This window comes from Coenobita brevimanus, chromosome 1 (genome assembly GCF_032717465.1).
Source record: "Coenobita brevimanus isolate Jiangsu-jjx chromosome 1, ASM3271746v2, whole genome shotgun sequence".
Lineage (NCBI taxonomy): Eukaryota > Metazoa > Arthropoda > Malacostraca > Decapoda > Coenobitidae > Coenobita > Coenobita brevimanus.
This window is the reverse complement of record NC_136954.1, coordinates 4,475,115-4,496,971: the sequence shown is the minus strand read 5'-3', so window position 1 is coordinate 4,496,971 and position 21,857 is coordinate 4,475,115. Positions and strand designations below refer to the sequence as shown.

Below are 21,857 nucleotides of genomic sequence, written 5' to 3'. Positions count from 1 at the left end.
TGTTTGTCTGTCTGTATGTTTGTCTGTCTGTCTGTCTGTCTGTCTGTCTGCCTGTCTGTTTGTCTGTCTGTCTGTTAACAACTTTAAGTGAAACCTACTGGTACGATTTTGACTAAAATTACAAGGATGATGGGCTATGGCCTCCTGATCACCTGATTAAATTTTGGGCCAAATTGCGCTAAGGCCCAGGCTGTAGGTCCCCAAAATGTAAAAAAAAAAAAATCGCCATAAATCCTTTCAAATTTGTCGTAGCGACATGAAACCAAAACAAGTCGAGCAGGGCAGTACTCCCAAGGTGCATGGAAAGCTGATGACAGGGAGAGCTGGTGCTCCCGTTTCATCAGCCCTCGGGACTAGGTCCCGACCATCCCCCTTTGCTGATCTTTTTCAGTGTCTTAGTAACACAGAGAGTAGACCAGCATGCTCTCCAATACAATTTTCTCCAACTATCAACACCAAACTACATGCACAGTACACACCACACTTCCTTTTCAAAATTTTCACAAAAATGGCGTCGAATAACATAGCCTCGGAGTCCCCAGGGGAGGACCATAAATGCCCCCACCTTCAGCCCCTCTCCCGTTGACGACTCAAGGTGCCTGGAACCACTGTCTGACTCTCTTCTTCTTCATTTCTGCAACATTCGTGGCCTTTCCTCTAACTTTCGGTCTGTTGAGCATCGCCTCTTCTTCTCTAAACCTCACCTTCTTTTCCTAGCTGAGACTCAGCTGTCTGAGGCAACTGTCAGCAAACCCTTTTCTGTATCCTCCTACTTTCTCTATACTCACTTAAAAGCCAAAGGTGGCTATTGTGTATATATACGCAACAACTTATCTTGGTCTCGTGTTCCTGAACTCGATTCTTCTGAATTCTCCACACTCTGGCTTTGGCTTTCCTGTCATTCTCTGACTAAATATATCTGTGCTGTTTACTTATGTCCTAATTCTACTGACTATCAAAAATTCTTTGACTATCTTACTTCTACAATGGAACACATTTTATCCATTTCTCCTTTCTCTGAAATCTCCATTCTTGGAGATTTCAATGTTCACCACCACCTTTGGCTCTCCTCTCCTTTCACTGATCCACCTGGTGAACAAGCCTACACCTTTTCTATCCTTAATGACCTAGAGTAGCTTGTACAGCACCCTACCCGTATCCCTGACCGCCTTGGAGAGAGCCCCAACATACTTGATCTCTTCCTTACAACTAATCCTTCTGCTTACACTGTTAATCTTTTCTCTCCGTTGGGCTCCTCTGATTACAACCTTATCACCTTAACCTGTCCTATCACTCCGGTACGGCCTGTGGACCCTCCAAAAAAACGTCATCTCTGGCACTTTCGAGCTGCGGATTGGGAGGCCCTCAGGCAGTACTTCTTTGATTTTCCCTGGAATGATTATTGCTTCCATGGCCGGGAGCCATCTGAGTGTGCCGTGCACATTACGGAGGTTATTCTCTTGGGCATGGAAGCATACATTCCTTTCTCATATCCTTTGACTAACGCAAGAAAGCCTTGGTTTAATCACGCTTGTTCTAATGCTGTCCGCAACAAGGAGAGGGCCTATAAAAGGTACCAGAGCCAACCCACCCCTGAATCACATCTTTTATACATTTCTGCCCGGAATCGTGGTAAGTCTGTTCTTCGCTCTCTAAAAATTATTTCATCCGTACAAAATGCTCTCAACTCTCTAACTCGAACTCTTCCTGCTCCTTCTGGCACCTTTCCAAAAACCTTTCTAACAACTTTACCTCATCATCCTTCCCTCCTCTTTTCTACTCTGATGGCTCTGTAGCTATTTCTTCTACTGATAAAGCAGATCTCTTCGCTCAGACTTTCTCCTCCAATTCCACCTTAGACGATTCCGGTGCTGTTCCTCCATCACTTCCCCCCTCTGACTTCCTCATGGCTAACATTAAAATTTCTTCAGCTGATGTATTTTCTGCCATTGCTGGCCTCAGTACTAATAAGGCATATGGGCCTGATGGAGTCCCTCCTGTTGTTCTCAAGAACTGTGCTTCTGTGCTTACACCCTGCCTAGGCAAACTCTTTCGCCTTTGTCTGTCAACTTGTACCTTTCCTTCTTGCTGGAAGTTTGCTCTCATTCAGCCAGTCCCAAAGAAGGGTGACCATTCCCAACCCTCTAACTATCGTCCAATTGCTTTAACATCCTGTATCTCAAAAGTTTTTGAGTCTATTCTTAATAGAAAAATTTTAAAGCATCTTATCTATCACAACCTTTTTTCTGATCGTCAGTATGGGTTCCGTTAGGGACGCTCCACAGGCGATCTTCTCACCTACCTTTCAGACTCCTTGTCATCCTCCTTTCGGGACTTTAGCGAAAGCTTTGCCATTGCACTTGACATCTCAAAGGCTTTCGATCGAGTCTGGCATAAATCTTTAATTTCCAAACTGCCCTCTTACGGTTTCTATCTTTCTATCTGTGCCTTCATCTCTAGCTTCCTTTCTGGTCGTTCTATAGCCGCTGTTGTAGACGGCTATCGTTCTTCTCCTAGATCTATTAACAGTGGTGTTCCTCAGGGCTCTGTCCTATCACCAACTCTCTTCCTTTTATTCATCAATGACCTTCTAAGCTGTACATCTAACCCTGTCCACGCATACGCTGATGACTCCACCCTTCACCTTTCCATTCGATTCCCACAACGTCCATCTCAGCAGTTACTTCAACAGGCAAGGGATGTGGCTATGGCACACCTAATGTCTGACTTGGCTCGTATCTCTTACTGGGGTAAAAATAATCTGGTTGTTTTTAATGCATCAAAGACTCAGTTTTTGCACCTATCAACCGACAAAATCTTCCACAGGTATACCCACTTATGTTTAATAATACTCAACTTAATCCTGCACCATCCTTGAACATGCTTGGGGTTTCATTTGCTCGGGACTTGTCTTGGAAAGGTCATATTACATCTCTTGTAAAATCTGCTTCCAAAAGATTGGGTGTGCTAAGCCGACTCCGTTCCTTCTTTGCCCCTGCACAATTGTTGACTCTATACAGGGGTTTTATCCGCCCCTGTGTGGAGTACAACTCTCATGTGTGGGGAGGCTCCCCACAAACAGCTCTTCTCAATAGGGTGGAGCCAGAGGCTTTTCGTCTCATCAACTCTCCCCCTCTTACTGACTCCCTTCAACCTCTGTCTCTTCGCCGCAGTGGTGCATCTTTATCTCTTTTCTATCGCTACTTCAATGGTCACTGTTCCTCTGAACTGTCTGCATGCATTCCTCTACTTCTACGACGGGCGCGTAGCACCCGTCTAGCAGCAAACTCTCACCCCTTTTCTGTCCAACTCTCTAATGCAAGAGTTAACCGTTACTCCCAGTCCTTCATTTATGCAACAGGTCAACTCTGGAACTGTCTCCCTCTGTCTGTATTTCCTGCTTCCTATGATCTCCAGTCTTTCAAACGCAGTGTGTCCAGGGATCTCGAAATGAATGGATCTTGAATTTGGCTCTCTCTTGTATTTTGTTTTTCTCTTGGAAGGAACAGTTTTGCGGGCGCATTGCCTTTGATTCCTTCTTCCTCACATAAAAAAAAAAAAAATCTTTCTAATCTGCATTCTATAACATGCCTCGTTACACGAGGGGGGGGGGGTCACCCCCCAGCTAGCTGTAGGGGGATTAATGTTAGGTGTGTCGGGCCTAAAATTTCAAATTGGGCACAAAATCGTCATTTTCACCCGATTTACTCCAAGTTTGATATGTGACATCTTTGACTAGATATCCTATTGTGTTTATATGTCAGCACTAAAATGACGCCGGTTTGCTGTGTCATGGCACCGCTTCTTGTATTTTATATGGCAATATTGGTGAAAAAGTTAAACCTCTTATGGTCAGTGACAGTTTTAATAGTATATTCTAACCAGTGACAGGAGATTAACTCCCCCCCCTTTCTCTCTCTCTCTCTCTCTCTCACACACACACACACACACACACACACACACACACACACACACACACACACACACACACACACACACACACACACACACACACACACACACACACACACACACACACACACACACACAAAACGCTCCTACTGGCTTGCTTTGGTGAACCACACATATTCCTGTGCAGTAAACCTTGTGTCGTCTCGCCCAGACCTCCTCTCTCCCCCACCGTGACGAAACTGCATGACAAGTTTGGCCAGCTTGTAGAGTGACCTGCTGGTGGTGTCAGGTGGTGGATATTTGTAGAGGAAAAGCTGGTGGCACGGTGGAAATGGTGGCAGTTTTACTAAGTTAACCAGTTCAGTGCGAGGATATTTTATTCTTTATTCTTTCCGGACTGTTTTGTTGTTGGTACTGACGGACGATTTAATTTGTTTCCTAGAATAAGAGAGAGAGAGAGAGAGAGAGAGAGAGAGAGAGAGAGTTTTCGAATTGGAGGGGTTGGGTATAATCCTTTTTTACCACTTTAGTGCTATGAGATGGCACCTTAAGTCGAATCACACTGCTTCCCATCCTCTCCATTCTCTTCAACCCACACACGTTTCCCAAGACTCCCTTTTCTACCGCTGTAACGCTTGACGTTTCATTCTCCTGTCACCAGCCTCGCGCCCATAGGTTATTGTGGGTACTAATACTTCGTGCAGTTCTAATACAGTTGCCACGTTCAATAGGTGAAGAAAAAAATATAGCCTGTCATACTGCCAAAAAATATAAATGTCTGTCTGATTAAATGTATTAAGGCATTTTCACTCGGTCGTTTTCACAATTTCACTTTTCAACATTTAGGCTGGTCATAAAAGTCAGAGATATGCTAATTCCACGCCAGTTTATCAAGCTTTATGTTTATTAAAGTCAAAGGGATAGAAGATTACGTTAATGTCCAGTGTCATGCAGAATTGTGTGTGTGTGTGTGTGTGTGTGTGTGTGTGTGTGTGTGTGTGTGTGTGTGTGTGTGTCGTAGTGTAGTGTAGTGAAAGGCATCGTAAGGCAGTCTCCCATATTGCCCCAGTAAAATTAATCCCTGCCTCTGTATATTCAGTTCCTACATGCAGTACAGTACATTGTCTTTGGTTCTTTGTATACTATTTTCAACGCTTTATGTATTGTTTTCAGCGCCTTATGTGTTATTTTGAGCATTTTGTTTGTTATTTTCAACGTCTTGTGTGTTATTTTGCAGCGTCTTGTGTGTTATTTTCAACGCCTTGTGTGTTATTTTCAGCGCCTTGTGTTATTTTCAGCGTCATCTTTGTTCTTTTCAGCGCCATTGCAAAGTATATTCAGCGTCATTGTTCATTACGTTCTAAAATGCATACACTATTTTCAACGCCCTGGTATAATATTTTCAACGTTTTCGTGCATCTTCAACGCCTTGGTGTTTTAGGTTTCGTATATTACTTTCAGAAATTCGCCTTCCTCTTTCCAACGCCTGGGTACATCATCAAGCATTATATTGGAGCTCAAAATCGACAGTGTATTAATTCCCCTCCTTATATCCTGCAGTTAGGGACCTTGATTTCCATTAGACTGCTGCGGGTCGTCTTCCCGGGGACAGTATGATTTGAGCAGGAAAAAATGGTCGTCTCTTTATTTTCCTCTTAATTCTTCTTTCGCCTGAACCACCCACCAGCAGCACTGAACCTGTCTTCTTTTCCACATGCTCAGTCGACATTAATGTTTGATGCTAAATTGTGCCGTCCTCCTCCTCCTCCTTCTTCTTCTTCTTCTTTCTAATAATTTTTCTTCCTCAGCAGCAGCACTAAAATCAGTCCATCCTCTTCCCCAGGCCCGGTCAGCACTGATCTACGACGCGGTGAGGGTGGTTGCTGAGGCGCTGACCAGACTAAAGCACAAGAAAGTGGACGTGTTTGGTGAGTCTCCTGGGCTGGGGGCGCCGCGGATCATCAGCTGCCACAGTAATGACGCTGATCAGAGCGTCTGGGAGCACGGCGAGAAGATCACCAGGCACTTGAGGAAGGTGGGTCCAGGAGTAGGTATCTGGGTGGGGTATTAGGGTGCCAGGGTGGAGTATTAGCGTGCCAGGGTGGAGTATCAGTGTCATGAATGGTGGTTAAGGTGTCAGGATATAGAATTGGGAGTCAGTGTGGAATAGTATTGTGTTAGGGTGGAATTGGAGAAGTACTCGTATGTCAGGAGTTAATAACAAAGACCACTAGGGACTTGAGGAAGGTGGGTGAAGAATTATATATGTACTGTAGAGATGTTAAGATGCTAGAGAGGAAAAATAATTCTCTAGGGTGGAGTACTGGAGTTGTTTTTGTTTATGTTAATGTTGTTGTTATTGTTTAACCCTGGCCCACCTGACCGAGCGTAGTCGTCCACCGCAGGTAAACAACCGCCCCTGTGAGGTTGTCCTAATGGTACCGTACACCGTTGATGTTGTCTGCATCCTAGTGTAGCGTGTGCTGTGCAGTGCTCCATTGTGTGTGATATGTTGTGTGGGCCTTTTCTACAAGTGGGGCACATGTTATCTGTGATTCTACCCAACCCAAATATAAACTGGCAACTGAGGAGGACTGGATGATGTCCTGATCTAAGCCTAGCGAGGTGAACTCGACCAGCTCTGTGTAAGGATACCTCTGATGGGTGGATGACAGGAGGGGTGGCAAGTAGCAGTGTGTTCCAGTTGAGATGTGTTTTGCCCTGCGTGTGAAGTGCCTATGTAAGTGTTTCTTCATTGACAGTGTGGGGATGTCTGTGTTAGGTTGTAGGATTAATTGTCTGAGTAGGGTATTAGAGTGTTATGAAGGATGGGTATGGTGTCAGGGTGTAAAATTAGGTTGTGTGGAATATTAAGGTGTCAGGATGGACCTTGAGTACAAGTGTCAAGAAAGAATAACAAATGATGAAGCCAGACACCTGAAGATGATGTATAATATGTAATAATGGCACTGTGGACATGTTATGGTTCTGTAGAGGGTAATTAAAGCACTGTAACCTTTATACCGTAAAATGCCAAAATTTTCGTCCATTAGCAGTTTATTTCGTGTAGGTGAATGCCAGAACAAGAGAGTGCTTAAGTTGTGCATCCTCTCCACAGCACTACTTCGTGACTAGCATTATATTCTAGTGTTAATCTTTTGTTACAGTTCAGTGCTTAAATTCTGCATCCTCTCCGCAACACTGCTTCGTGACTAGCATCATATGAATTCTAATGTTAATCTGTTGTTACAGCTCAGCATTCTAGTCAGAGAGATGGCAGTTTTAGGTCGTTACCGTAAAATGAGCATACCGGTAGGTGGAATATTAGGGTGCAAAGAGTGCGTGGTTATAGTTCATGTACCTTCATTTGGCTCAGATCTTCGTCCGTTTCCACGTTCTTTCACATACCCCATTGGCAGAAAAGACGCGGCCTGACATCCTTTACATAGCATTTTTTCATGACTGGTATCCCAGTTTTCGAACTTTTGGTTTTCATTTCTTTCAACGACTCAACAGTAAAGATGGAGAGATGACGTTCTAGGCAGAATTTGAGTTAAAAAAAAAAAAAAAAAAAAAAGATTATTACGTTTTCTTGCAGTTTAAAGCCTGGGGGGGCACATCCGTAGAACATCGATATGTACATATTGCTGAATTACTATCTTTCAGGGTAAGATAGTTTAGAATATGATTTCCAGTCCTTCTTTCCCATGAAATTTCCATGACAGTTTTCCCATTTTGCATGGTGGACCTTCTCACTATTTCCTGCAGGCTTCGTCTGGTGGGTTTGGTGAACGGATGAGGAGCAGGCGGGGGGGGGGGGGGTCCTGCTATTCTCTCTTTGCATTTGACTCATAAAATAGTTTTGTTAGTTAAAAACCGTCCCAGTAACAAACATCTTCGAAATGACCAAGTATGTCGCTGTTTGTTTTTCTTTGTAAGAGATTTGGAGGTCAGGGTGGAGAATTAATCCTGCCAGTACGGGACTGTTTTCTGATACATTCTTGTTGTCACCACACTATTTCCTTCAAGTTAGGTGGGCACCTTGACAGTAATGGAGTTAGTGAAAAATATATCTAACCCTTCCAGCATGGAAAGTATATCGTATGTCAAATAAAATTGTCTGGAAATACCAAGATAACACGTCATTAGATTGTAAAGATCAATAAATATGGTTAACTGCGTAGTTTTAATCTTTTCAACCAGAGGACGTCGTGTAGCCTGCAGTATATATTGTATTCCTACCATTTCCTGCCGATTTGACTCGGCATAGAGGAGAGGTTTCGTAGTGGAGAGGTTTGAACTGTCTTTAGAATCACATCTACTAAAAATTGTCTCTCCTAAGATAAGTGAAATCGGCCAGAGATAGCTAGAATAAAATGCAAAACACGTCCTCGGGGTGAACAGGTCAACCTTCAGTCCGATGACTTATTTTTAAATTGCATTGTTGATATAAAACCCCGGTGGCCCAATAGTCAGCACTGCCAGCTGCAGTTGCCAGCCTGATACCGCTATTATGAATTTTGCTGTGACAGGTCGCACCACTCAGTTCAGGTGTAAGTCCATCGCTTGTGAGTTGGTAGGTGAAATAAATACCTACGGTAACACCTGTGGTATTCTGAATGACGCAATGGCCCTGTATCCCAGAACAGTGAGTGAACAACCTGCCACAGTCTCAAAGGCGTAAGTCACGTTGATGAGCACGGGCCGTACCCGCCTCATACCATCTGTCCTCACAGGTACAGCGGCGGTCAAATGCTGTGTCCCGGTTCCAGCCACAGTACGAATCTTTACCGAATGATATTAGGACAGTGGAGGTTCGGGAGATGGTGGATGGGAGGTGTTGGGATGGCAGGAAGGTTAGGACTGGGGGTTCGGGAGGTGGGGGATGCGAGGTGTTGGGGCAGGAATAAGACAGTGGGGGTTCGGGAGGTGGAGGGTGCGAGGTGTTGGGGCAGGAATAAGACAGTGGGGGTTCGGGAGGTGGAGAGTGCGAGGTGTTGGGGCAGGAATAAGACAGTGGACGTTCGGGAGGTGGAGGGTGCGAGGTGTTGGAGCAGGAATAAGACAGTGGGGGTTCGGGAAGTGGAGGGTGCGAGGTTTTGGGGCAGGAATAAGACGGTGGAGGTTCGGGAGGTAGGGGATGCAAGGTGTTGGGTTGGAGGAAAAGAGATAAAAGCAAGGGAGTCAACCTCCTGGTCGTCATTTGGTACAGTTTCGTGTTGTGGCTGGGGTAGGACAGAATCTCTGACCCCCAGTGTACAGTCGGCATCAAAAGTGCTGTCGTCTCTTGGATTTCTCTCCACCTGTTTTAAAAACAAGGAAGATGAATCCACAGTAACCTACACTGATCATTTTATTTGGCCACAGATCAGTGTCATCTGTGTCAGTTGCTACAGATGCACCACATTGATTTTCATAGACCATGGAAAAAAGGGTGGAAGAGAAGCGACGAGACTTTTGATGCCTCTACCTCCAGACGTCACTATTCAAGTCAAGGAAGGTTTCTCGCACCGAAGGAGTGACACTGCATCCTGGACAGAAGTGTTATGAGTCCATGGGGAGGCTGTGCGTACAATAATATCCTTGTGTAAGCAAGGGAAGGCATTGGTATGGCAGCGGTGGTAGGGTACTTAGCGGATGAGGTGTGCAGCAGGTTTATGGGATTATGACACAGACAGCAGTAGGGTGAGCTGAGGCATGGGGGTGATGGTGCACTGTTAAACGCACATTACTGTGTTAACGAGAGAGAGAGAGAGAGAGAGAGAGAGAGAGAGAGAGAGAGAGAGAGAGAGAGAGAGAGATTGGTATCTCTCTTAGGCACTGATACCCCTTAAAGGCTTCTCTCTCTCTCTCTCTCTCTCTCTCTCTCTCTCTCTCTCTCTCTCTCTCTCTCTCTCTCTCTCTCTCTCTCTCTCTCTCTCTCTCTCTCTCTCTCTCTCTCTCTCTCTCTCTCTCTCTCTCTCTCTCTCTCTCTCTCTCTCTCTCAAATATAACTGATAATCATCAGATTAGTAAAATTTAGAACTTAATAAGAAGCATCACTGGATCTGTAACAACCACTCTCTTCAACTGGTTTTAAGTGTCGAATATTTTGCTGTGTCCTGTAACCTTGACCTTCGACAGACTACTCTAGAAATCTAAATGCTTCATCCTTGCCTAGGTCTTATCCTTTCCGCCAACAGTGACTCAAATTAAGTCAGAACTGTTTGAGTTGACTTTATCCTGTGAAGCAGACTGTCGAACGGAAAATTTGTATGTTATAGAACTTTTTAAAAATTTAACATGACAGATATTCATGACCATTTTCAGCTCATTTAATGGCCATGTGTATTCAGACTGGATGGTTTATTTGGCTAGAAACTAAGGAGACTCATTGGTACCCCATAGCTAAAATACATCGAACTTACACGCAGCCACGACTTTGTATTTGATTTGGCAGAGGAGACCAGTACCATCACGTGAAAGCAAACCAGCTAATAATTTCGTTACCCATAATGAGTGTTGTTGTTGATGTGTTTTTCATGCAATATCATGGTATTATTGTTGTGTTTTTCTTGCATTATCTTGGTATTGTTGGTGTGTTTCTTGCATTATCTTGGTATTGTTGTTGTGTCTCTTGCATTATTTTGGTATTGTTGGTGTGTTTTGCTTGCTTTGTCTTGGCATTGTTGGGGTGTGTTTCTTGCATTATCTTGGTATTGTTGTTGTTGTTGTGTTGTTTCTTGCATTATCTTGGTATTGTTGGTGTGTTTCTTGCATTATCTTGGTATTGTTGGTGTGTTTCTTGCATTATCTTGGTATTGTTGGTGTGTTTCTTGCATTATCTTGGTATTGTTGGTGTGTTTCTTGCATTATCTTGGTATTGTTGGTGTGTTTCTTGCATTATCTTGGTATTGTTGGTGTGTTTCTTGCATTATCTTGGTATTGTTGTTGTTGTTGTGTTGTTTCTTGCATTATCTTGGTATTGTTGTTGTTGTTGTGTTGTTTCTTGCATTATCTTGGTATTGTTGTTGTTGTTGTGTTGTTTCTTGCATTATCTTGGTATTGTTGGTGTGTTTCTTGCATTATCTTGGTATTGCTGGTGTGTTTCTTGCATTATCTTGGTATTGTTGGTGTGTTTCTTGCATTATCTTGGTATTGTTGGTGTGTTTCTTGCATTATCTTGGTATTGTTGGTGTGTTTCTTGCATTATCTTGGTATTGTTGGTGTGTTTCTTGCATAATCTTGGTATTGTTGTTGCAGGTTGAGATGGAGGGACTGACAGGCAACATCAGATTCACGTACGAGGGTAAGAGGAAGCTGTACTCATTGGACGTGGTGGAAATGACACTCAACAGCGAGACGGTCAAAGTGAGTGTCGAATTTATCTAATATAGTGCGTTATCATTAGCTTTTATCTCTCGTAGTTCATTTCTTAATTTTTGCTGTCTTTCGTCGGAGATGATCTTAAACACAGAGATCGACAAAGGGGTGTAGTGAGTGTTGAGTTTCTCTCTCTCTCTCTCTCTCTCTCTCTCTCTCTCTCTCTCGACCTACAACACAGAGACAGTCAAAGTGAGTATTAGCATCTTCAGTCCAGTACCGTGCGTTTTTATTTTCTCTTGCCTACTCCAAACTGTTTTTATCAGCCAGGAGTGAGAGAGATAATGGCAACTATAAGCAGCATCTACGGTTCCCAGATTTCCGTTATGTATACCGTTGTTGCATTCTGTGCTGAGTTTCATTTTATAAGCAAGGGCATTCTTCAAGTTTTTCTTATTTTTTTCTCTACCTTAACTTATCCCAACCTAACCCAGCCTAACAGATTACCTAACTGACTAACAAACCTTCCTGATACTAAGAAAACAAACCTAACCTAACCGGCTGACAAACTAACCTAACCTGATACTAAGAAAACAAACCCAACCTAACCTTGAACTTTCTAGGTAAGGGAACGCGTAAAAATAGTACACAGAATGGAAATCACCGATCAAAAAGTCGCTAAGTTTAGTAAAATGGCCTAGACATATCAGGAATAAAAAATACATCATCATAGTGAAGGGTTGGTGTTGGAGAGGGATGCCTTCATGTGGTGGCACCGATATAACTGGTCGGGTAAGCTGCCTGGTTGTACAAACGTCCCTCAACTACTTTCCCCGAAAGGAGGAGGATGGACGGTCGGAGAAGGCCGACTCCAGCCTGCAGTCGACCAGATTCACGATACAGAAGACCCTGGGTCTGTAACTACTGCTGGCTAAGAAGTTCAGCAATATAATCGTAACATTATCTCCTTTTTCTTTTCTCTCACCTCACCACTGCTCTTGTGTCTCGCTATCTGTCATGTATCCATTTTAACCCTTTGAGTATGTATATGACAGACGACCCTGCACACTCTCTCTCTCTCTCTCTCTCTCTCTCTCTCTCTCTCTCTCTCACACACACACACACACACACACACACACACTCACACACAGCTGTTAAGTAGCGCAAAAAATTACATGAGGGACTTATTTTTTTTTTTTTTTTTTTTTTAAGGGAAGTATAGTGTTTACTTGTCTGGTAACAAGTGCAGGCATAGTCAGTGATCTTTGTACATGTCTGCAGTGCCAAACTGACGAATAAATAATAACAAATGGCCGTTAGAAAACAGAGGAATGTCCACACCCTCATGCTGTCAGTCCTAAGAATTCGACTGAGCCATTTAACATTTTGTCTGCGAGTTACCAACTTTGGTGTATGTGTGTGTGTGTGTGTGTGTGTGTGTGTGTGTGTGTGTGTGTGTGTGTGTGTGTGTGTGTGAGAGAGAGAGAGAGAGAGAGAGAGAGAGAGAGAGAGAGAGAGAGAGACTGTAAAGTGGCCATGGGGGAGAACATAAAGGCAATATTATGAGGAGCGGGGGGCAGGAGAGGATCAGGTGAGACATATATATAGGAACACATGAGGTGGGGGGATTGTTGGTAAGAGGAAGAGAGGAGAGGAGGAGGAAAAAGAGGAACAGGGGAGAACAGAAGAGTGGAAAAGAGGAATGGAAAGGGGAGAGAAGGGAAGGGTAAAGGAGATGGAAAACAGAGAGAGAGAGAGAGAGAGAGGGAGTAATGGGGAGAGAGAGAGAGAGAGAGAGAGAGAGAGAGGGAGTAATGGGGAGAGAGAGAGAGGGGGGGGGGGAGTAATGGGGGTAGAGAGAGAGAGAGAAAGGGAGGGGGAGGGTAATGGGGATATGTGAACTAAAAAAAAGGTGGTAAAGAGGAAAAGGAAGGAAGAGAGGATCAGAGATGACAATGATATTGGCACATGAGGTGGGGAGATTGATGCAGGAGAGAGAGAGAGAGAGAGAGAGAGAGAGAGAGAGAGAGAGAGAGAGAGAGGAGGAGGAAAAACGAGGAGTAGTAGAATATGACAATGGACACATGTAGTAGCCGCATCCACCCTAACCGTATCCACCACCCCAGCGTATAACAGAAGGTGTTGTTTGCTCTTAGACACCTCTTAGACATAACCCAAATGAACTCCACACGCATCTCAACACACACAAGACTCGCCTCCTACCCTCCCCGCCAAAGTGACATTTATAAAACTCTGCGGTTCTGTCTTGCCGGATTTCATCATTCAAACTGTACGGTGACTGAGAGAGTAACAGTTTGGGACACGCACTGAATTTGGCCGCCCCTGTGGGTTCGGCAAACGAGGGGGAATAGGAGGAGGAGGAGGAAAGGGAAAGAAAAGACACAAGAATGAAATTGAACGATCAGGAGGAGGAGGAGGAGGAGGAGGAGGAGGAGATGGTCGGTAAGGGGGAGAAAAAAAAGATGAGAAATATTAGCAGCATTGTGGAGGAGCAAGAAGACGAAAACAAAAGGAGAAGAGGAAGAACTACTGTATATAGCATAAAAGAAGGTGAAAGGAGGGATAAGAAAGGAAGGAAAGCGAAGGAGGAAAGGAGAGGAGGAGGGAGGTTGAGAAAGGATATGAGAGAGATAACCCGAGGCTATGGTGTTCGTACAGGGGGAACCAAGAGTAGGAGAAGAAAGGGGTCACGAGAAAGAAGAATAAAGAGGAGAAACGTGAAGGAAGGGATCACAAGAAGGAAGAATAAAAGGAGGAATAAAGACTGACAAGAAGAAAGGAAAAACAAGAAAAAAGGAGAAGCCATGGGAAGTGAAAGATAGAGGAAAAGGAAGAGGAGAAAAAAGAAGAGAAATTAAAATAAAAGGAAGAGGAACAAAACAAAGAGGAAGAAGAACAGAAACAAACACAGAAGACTGAAGTGGTTCGAGGCTGTGGTGTTTATTTGAAACAAGAGGGAACAAGACGAGGTGAAGATGGAAGACAAAACGAAGAGAAGAGAAACAAGAGGGAAAAGGGATGAAAAGAAATAAATGATAAACGTAGAGATCAAAGAAAGCGAAAGAATGAACGGGGAGGAGAGTCGAAAGTAAGAGTTATGAAAGAGGACTGAAACGAGGAGCAGGAGAAGACGGGAGACAGACAAAGGGAGAGAGAGGAGACACGCGAGACTGAGGAATAAGTAGGGTAAATAAGAAGCAAAGCAAGAAAAAAAATACAATGAGAAGAGGGCAAAAGGAGGACTAGGGTTCAGATGAAGACAAAAAGTGTGTTGGTTTCCAGCTATGGTGAGTGCACAGAGGGAAGGGGGACAGGAGAGAGAGACGGAAGAGGAGGAGGAGAGAAGAATGAAATAAAAAAGAGAGGAGGGTCAAATGGGGGACAAGAGAAGAAAGAATAACGACAGTCAAGGAGGAGATAAAGAAAAAGGAGACACGAGAAGATAAGGAAAACGAAAGGATAAGATGGCTCCTAGAAGGGAAGAGGGAGAGAAGGATTTAGTAGAGAAGAGAGGAGAGAGGAAAGAAGAGAGAAGATGGGAAATGCTAGAGAAAAAAGAAGGGAGGCAGGCGAAATAATAATACTGGGAATAAGAGAAGGTGAGATAGTTCCAGACTGGTGTGTGTGCATGACGGGTCAAGTGCAGAAGAAAACAAGATGGGGAAAAACAAGATAAGGGAAGAAAGAACAGAAGAGAAGCAAGGAAGATCAGTGGAAAAGAAGGGCATAGGAAAAAAGAAAGGAAAAACGAAAAGGATGAGTAAACGAAGGAAAAGATTGATAAGAAAGAAAAGGCAGACAAGGGAGGAGGAAATCATTGGTTCCAGTGAAATTGCAAATATTTACTCGTAATTTGCATATGTTTTTAAGAAAGAAGAATCATTAGAAGATAATATGTGAAGGTTCATAATATACACAATGTCGGGTAGAATTACACAAGCATCTTCAAACCTTGCACTCTAGAAAATGCTTGCCCTGCTAGGGGCGTGGTGATGCCGACGCAGAGTACATACATAAGTGGCCAAAGCACACATCACTGGACGTAAGTATCCCAATTCTCTCTCTCTCTCTCTCTCTCTCTCTCTCTCTCTCTCTCTCTCATACGAACGTACCCTGACTACTAAATCTAAATCCAGGCCATAACACGGTGCACTTTGCCACCCACATTCCACCAAACCACACCGTTGCAGGAGCACAAAAATGGCCAAGGCATCCCCAGAGAGGGTATCAGTCAGGACCAAGATCGGAATGTCAGCCACTGGACCCCCTAGTGGGTGCGTGTGTACAGGTGCCTTTAGAAGTGTTTGTCGGGGAAGGGGATTTTTTTTTTTACATATATATATATATATATATATATATATATATATATATATATATATATATATATATATATACTTACGTGCATACATACTTATACATACATACATCGTGACCGGCAGTGGTATGGGTAACGCGAAATATTATAGTTATGGCCAGAATGCCTGACAAATTGGTTCATTAATGCATCATTTAGAGGTGAGGGTCATTATTTTCTCAGACCCTGAAGTGGGCGAAACATTAATGCCTAAGATAATCAAGGATCTTATCTTTTAATGGGTCTTTGAGTAACCCATGGCAACTGTTGATGCGATGGATGCGGATATCCTGAGATTTCGGGGAAGGAAAAAGCGTATTATGAAAGTTTATGAAGGAAAAAAAAGGAGAGGGAGGCAAGAATTACCAACGATTACTTGCAGGAGAAAAGGTGCAGTGTGAAAGAATTGGGAAGTAAAAGACCCAGTACGAAAAATAATGGAAGGGGAAAAAGTGAGAGACGGGGAAAAAGTGCAGTACAAAGGATTAGTGAAGGGGAAAAAAATGTGTAATAAGGGAAAACGGCCGTAAGAAAAAAATATGCGCAATATAAAAGAAAAATGCATCCGGGAAAAGGACGAATGACTCTTGGATAAGAAATGCATAAAATGAGAGATGAAAGAATGCGTTCGGTGGTGGATAAAAAAAAACACGTAAGGTGAAATATAAAGGAAACCACGGTGGAAAGCTGAAGAATTGCATAGGATACAAGTTGGAAAAAAAAATCCTAACATAAAGCTCTTTGTTGGGGGACAAGAGGAGTACAAAAGATCTTGGTGGAACATTCCTTGTACGGGTGACCATCGTAGGAGTAAAAATAGGAAGAGCAGACGAGGATAGTGGGGGAAAAATAGGAAAGACGAAAAATACGTGAAAGAGGAACATCTAATAGTGGGGGAGGGTAGAAAATCCATCATAAGGCATTTCAGTAGCTAACATGAAAGGGATGTCGGGGAAAATTGCACACAGTGATATATGGAGCCGTGTGCCGCGGTTGGTTGCGCGTAGGAGGACTGCTGGGACTTCGGGGACGAATTTTCAAGAGAGAGAGAGAGAGAGAGTTTTGGGATTATTTCTACTTAACCTGTAATTTTTTCCCTGACTAGATGGATGTCTTAACTAGAGTTTCACACCAAACGAAGACCTGATGTTGGTGGTTCGAAGCTGTATTTATTTTTATTTTATTTATTTATTTATTTATTTTGCTTATTTTTATGCAGGAGTAACAATGTCATCAAAATTTTCCTTACGTGTACACACTGTCAAAAAACTATCTTTACAACCATCCGTCTACATTTGAAAACAGTGAAACGTATGAAAATATTCTCCATTAATCACTCATAGTTGTACATAGCCAGTAATTTAATCAGTATGGCATGAAGGAAGAATATGTAACATGTGAAGTAAACACTCCATTCAGAAAGAGTCCCTAAAGAAAAAACGCTATAGGCAACAGCGCTCAACGTCAAACAATCGGTCACCGGTGCAAAGATAGTTTTCGAAGCTCCGAACAACCTCCATAACACTGAACGTTAGGGCTTGGTGGATGTGTAACTCAGCCAGTGGTGGAATCAGGGAGTCAACAAAATCTGTGGATTATTATGAGTAAAGCCGTGAGCAAAAATTCGGCCGCATTTCTCCACCAGCTGTGGCAGTGGAAGGCGTTGTGTGAAATTTTTATTTAATGTGACAGCAATATCAAACACAAAACAAGAACATGAGAAACGAGAGCACCGTCTGTCACCTGGGGAGGAGGGAGAAATATCTGAGGCAGGACAAAAGGCTGGCAGAGGTTTGTCGTCGTACTCTTGCTGATGGTTGTACCTGCTGGGAATATGACTCCACGAAGAACGCCAGTATGAAAATGTTACAGAGAATATGATTAGTATGGGAAGATTGAAAAAAAAAAAAAAAAAGGATGAAACTTGTAGTATGAAGAAATTATACTGAGATTATGATTAGTTTAGAAAGACTGAAAAATGGTAACGCCAGTTATGAATAAATTATACTGATAATGTGATTAATATGAAAAGATTTTAAAAAGTATAACGCCTAGTACAAATAAACTTGGATGATAATATGAGCAGTGTGAAAAAATTGAGAAAACAAAAGCTAAAACTCCTAATATTAATAACTTACACTGAGAATTAGTAGTTTGAGAAGATTAAAAGAAAGCTAAAACTCCCAGTGTGAATAAATTACTCTGAGAATGAGTAGTATGATATAAATTAGACAAGTAAAAAGCGAAGTATGAATTGTTTCAAGGAAATGGTAAAGTTGAATTTTATCCACGAAAAACGGTAAATGTGGAGGGAAAAAATGAAAATATGACTGGAGACGGAGGGTGAAAAATCAGTAGCAGTTGTTTATGAAAAGTCTGTTTAAAAATATCCGTAACAATGCCAGTAACGAAATTTACCTTTGTGAAAATTGTGGTAGATGTGGGGGCGCATCATCCGCTCGCTTAATGTAGCACTGCCTTCAGCTGACTGTACATTGGATGACAAGCTGCATTGTTTCGTGTACCCGAGGAAACCATTTACTATACTGGATGGCATTTATGTAAAGAAATAGCTAGTGGTTGGCTAAGACTATCTAACCGGTTGTGGCCTATGAGGGCTTACATCCGAGGGCTGGTATGGTAAGTTAAAGGGGCAGACGGTGTGAGGCGCTTAGCAACGTTATTCATTTCTGTAGCCTGAACCTTTTAACCTGTGAAAGTATTATTGCTCACAGTGCCACTCAGAGGTTGACGGGTTACTCGCCTTTAATGTCCGACAAGTAGCCTATCCCCGGGCCCCTACACTCCTGATGTATCAGTAAAAGAGTGGATGATGGAAGAATGGGTGGATGAAATGACTGCATCTAAAAACGTGGAAAACATTGCTCGTTAGATGAGAAGTTGGGTCAAGTAGAAATGGTGTGTACAAATAAGAAAACTACGTGTTACAGAGAGACATAAACACATTGGGTTCCAAATGTATTTAAAAAATGCATGATATATAAAAATTAACAATGGAAATTATTGGCTGTTGAAGGCGGTAGGGAGAGATCAGAAGCACAAGTTTGTGAAAGACGGTATAAACAGTACAGTATGTATAAAAATTCTGGGTACGAAAAAAAAAAAAAATTATAGTGAAAAAATTACAGATAAAATATTGTTCGCTAGAGGCGAAGGTGTGAAAATAGGCAAACAAAAAATTTACAGACAAAACGACAGGGCGCGAAATATATCTACAAAAATGCCTGGTATGAGAAGATTTCAGGGGAAAATACTGTTCGGTAATGAGGCTGAAGGGAAAGATCAGTAGCATAGGTGTGTGCAGTATAATAGTATAGATATACTTACCAGATGTGACTTACCGCTCAGCGAAAAACAAAAGGAATGAAAAGGTTAAAGCAAAAAAAAAAAAAAAAAAAAAAATCGTTGCATGAAGCGGATGGGAATGGATAATCAGATTAAGTATGAAAAGACTTTTCTTTCGTCACACACACACACACACACACACACACACACACACACACACACACACACACACACACACACACACACACACACACACACACACACACACACACACACACACACACACACACACACACACACACACACGAGTGGATATCCCTCTTTTCGATCTAATTAACCGATAAGATACCAAAGGAGAGTATTCATGTTTCTAATCATGGATGAGTAGTGATCTGGTTAATGTGACTGCTGCCATCATTCACCGCCCTTAATATCATCTTCAATTTCACCATCTTCATCTCTATTACTTTTCATCTCAGGTCGTTTTTATTTATATAATTTGGTGATGAACAAAACACTTATACGCCTCTCAAACAATTCGTGTCTTGACTAGGGAAGAATGCGTAACATGCATGATTAGGTGTCAGGTAGGGGACTTAACATAGGTGATAGAACTGAAGAAAGTAGAACACTTGGTCAGCTATTATAGAGGCAGCCAAGGGATGAGACCTCACTCTCTGTACGCTTTCCACAATAAAATCACCCTTTACATCGTCCTTTTACATTGCCCTCTTTAACTTTGAGAGAGAGAGAGAGAGAGAGAGAGAGAGAGAGAGAGAGAGAATGTACAATACCAGTGGACGAGTGGGTGAAGGAATCGAGCCAAGTAATACTGTCATTATGTATCTCAATATAATATGCATAATGTTCTCTATCACAGACACATATTTCTGCATTACAATGACAGGAGTAGACATATCACAATAAAATCACCATACTAATGTGGTATATTATTTACATCACACCTTTCAGATCATCTTGCGTATCGTTATCGGACAGTGCATTCCCAAATGTAGGAGGTTTGTTAGGTTAGAAAAACCTATCGGTTTTTCTAACCTAACAAACTCCCTACCCTCTTTCAGCTCAACTGATAGCCATAGAGATTTACATATCCGGGTCTGTTTGACTATATTGTTTTTACACTAATTTGGCCTATAATTGCGATCTCAACATCATGAATGCCTAGTTGTTAGAATACATGAGCATTAGAATGTAGTACTTGTCATAAAGAAGTGCTATGGAATGGATGTGGATATGTAGTACTGTCCTCATCTGCTGTTTTGTTTGAGCTGTATGAATAAGCTGCTAAAGGACAAAAATCTGGGCCAAGTTAGAGTCAAAGGAGTATAGTAACTAAGACAACCCACATTTACCTCGTAACTAAGGGTCATTTAATTTCATGCTGCCACGTCTTAGTGTTCAGGTCTGGTCCACTTCCCTCAGGTGAAGACAAAACCAGTACTTAAATCCTTCACACCTCCAGCTGATGGCACCTCACACCTTGTCATGTCACGTCTTGAGTGCTAAAATCTTGTCGTCTAAACTGAAACATGGGTTGGCTATAAAATTCAGGAATTGTGTGATGTAAGTAGCCGAGCCGTCCGTACTGAAACACGCGATGGTTGTCTTATTCAGGATGCGTTATATGTTATCAGGGGAACCGTCAATATTGAAACCTGCGATGGCTATATTATTCAAGGTTAATGAGGTGGCATTAGCGGAGTTTTTTAGCGGATTTTGTGAAAGATCGGGTAAGACGCTGGATAATATAATCAGTAATATTGCCTTCTTTCCTTTACTGTCGTCTGAGTAGTAATCAGCATTAGCATTATCATTTCCTTCACTACCTGGACTGCTGATTACTTCGTCACAGAATGGCCAGTTTTCGAAATTTCCTTTTCAGCCTTCGCAGTTCCGAAATGCTACTAGGATTCTCTCTCTCTCTCTCTCTCTCTCTCTAATACTTCCAAATTCGACAAGGTATATTCGAATTTCAAAGTTTTAAGGAGCTAATTTTCTTTGCTTTCTTGTGGTAATCATAGGGACATTTGTCTTCTTAGTGTAACAGGAAAAGTATACGGTAGGATACTTATTGACAGAATTAGGGAAATTACAGAGGAATTAGTTGGAGAAGAACAGGGAGGCTTTAAGAAGGGAAGAGGTTGTGTAGATCAGATATTAGTTCTTAGATCATATTTCTAGAGAAAGGAAAGAATTTGTATGGGGCCTTCATGGATTTTGAGAAAGCATGTGACAGGGTGGATAGACAAGGACTGTGGAAAGTATTAAGAATATATGGAGTAGATGGGAAGTTGTTGAATGCTGTGAAGAGTATGTATGAGGATGCTAAGGCAGCAATGCGTGTGGATAGTGAACTGAGTGAATTTTTCTCTTCGAAGATTGGATTGAAACAGATGTGCCATGTCTCCATGGTTGTTCAATCTGTATATGGATGGATTTATAAAAGAGATACAAGGTAGGACAGTGGATGTTGGATCGGCCCTAATGAGAGAGGGCAGTGATTGGAAACTCCCTGCACTGTTGTTTGCTGATGATCCTGTGTTGTTAAGTGAAGACGAAGGGGAGCTGCAAGGCTTGGTAGATGAGTCTGGGAGAGTATGTAAGAGACGGAATCTAAGGTGAATGTAGGGAGTAGTAAAGTTATTGTCTTCGAGAGAGGTGAAGTCAGTGAATGTACAGTGAGGTTGGATGAGGCGGAAATGGAAAATGTGTGTGCGTTTAAGTACTTGGGTAGTGTGATGAGTAAGGACGGAAGTTTAGAGGGTGAAGTGCTTGAAAGGGTACAACAGGGAAGAAAGTTGCTGGTTCCTTGAAAGCAGTGATAAGAAACAGGGAAGTGAGCATGGAAGTGAAAAAGTTACTACATGACAGTATTGTGATACCAACTCTAATGTATGGAAGTGAAGCTTGGACCTTGTTGGAGGGACAGAAAGTCAAGAGT

General features: G+C 42.4%; 1 protein-coding gene across 1 annotated transcript in view; it reads left to right on the top strand.

Annotated features, from left to right (window-relative positions):
* LOC145412686 (glutamate receptor 1-like) overlaps positions 1 to 21,857 on the top strand; it is a 453,191-nt gene that overhangs the window by 334,340 nt on the left and 96,994 nt on the right. The window contains exons 7-8 of the mRNA XM_080282554.1: positions 5,756 to 5,947; positions 11,155 to 11,262. Coding sequence (XP_080138680.1) covers positions 5,756 to 5,947; positions 11,155 to 11,262 — 300 coding nt within the window. The remainder of the gene's footprint in view (positions 1 to 5,755; positions 5,948 to 11,154; positions 11,263 to 21,857) is intronic.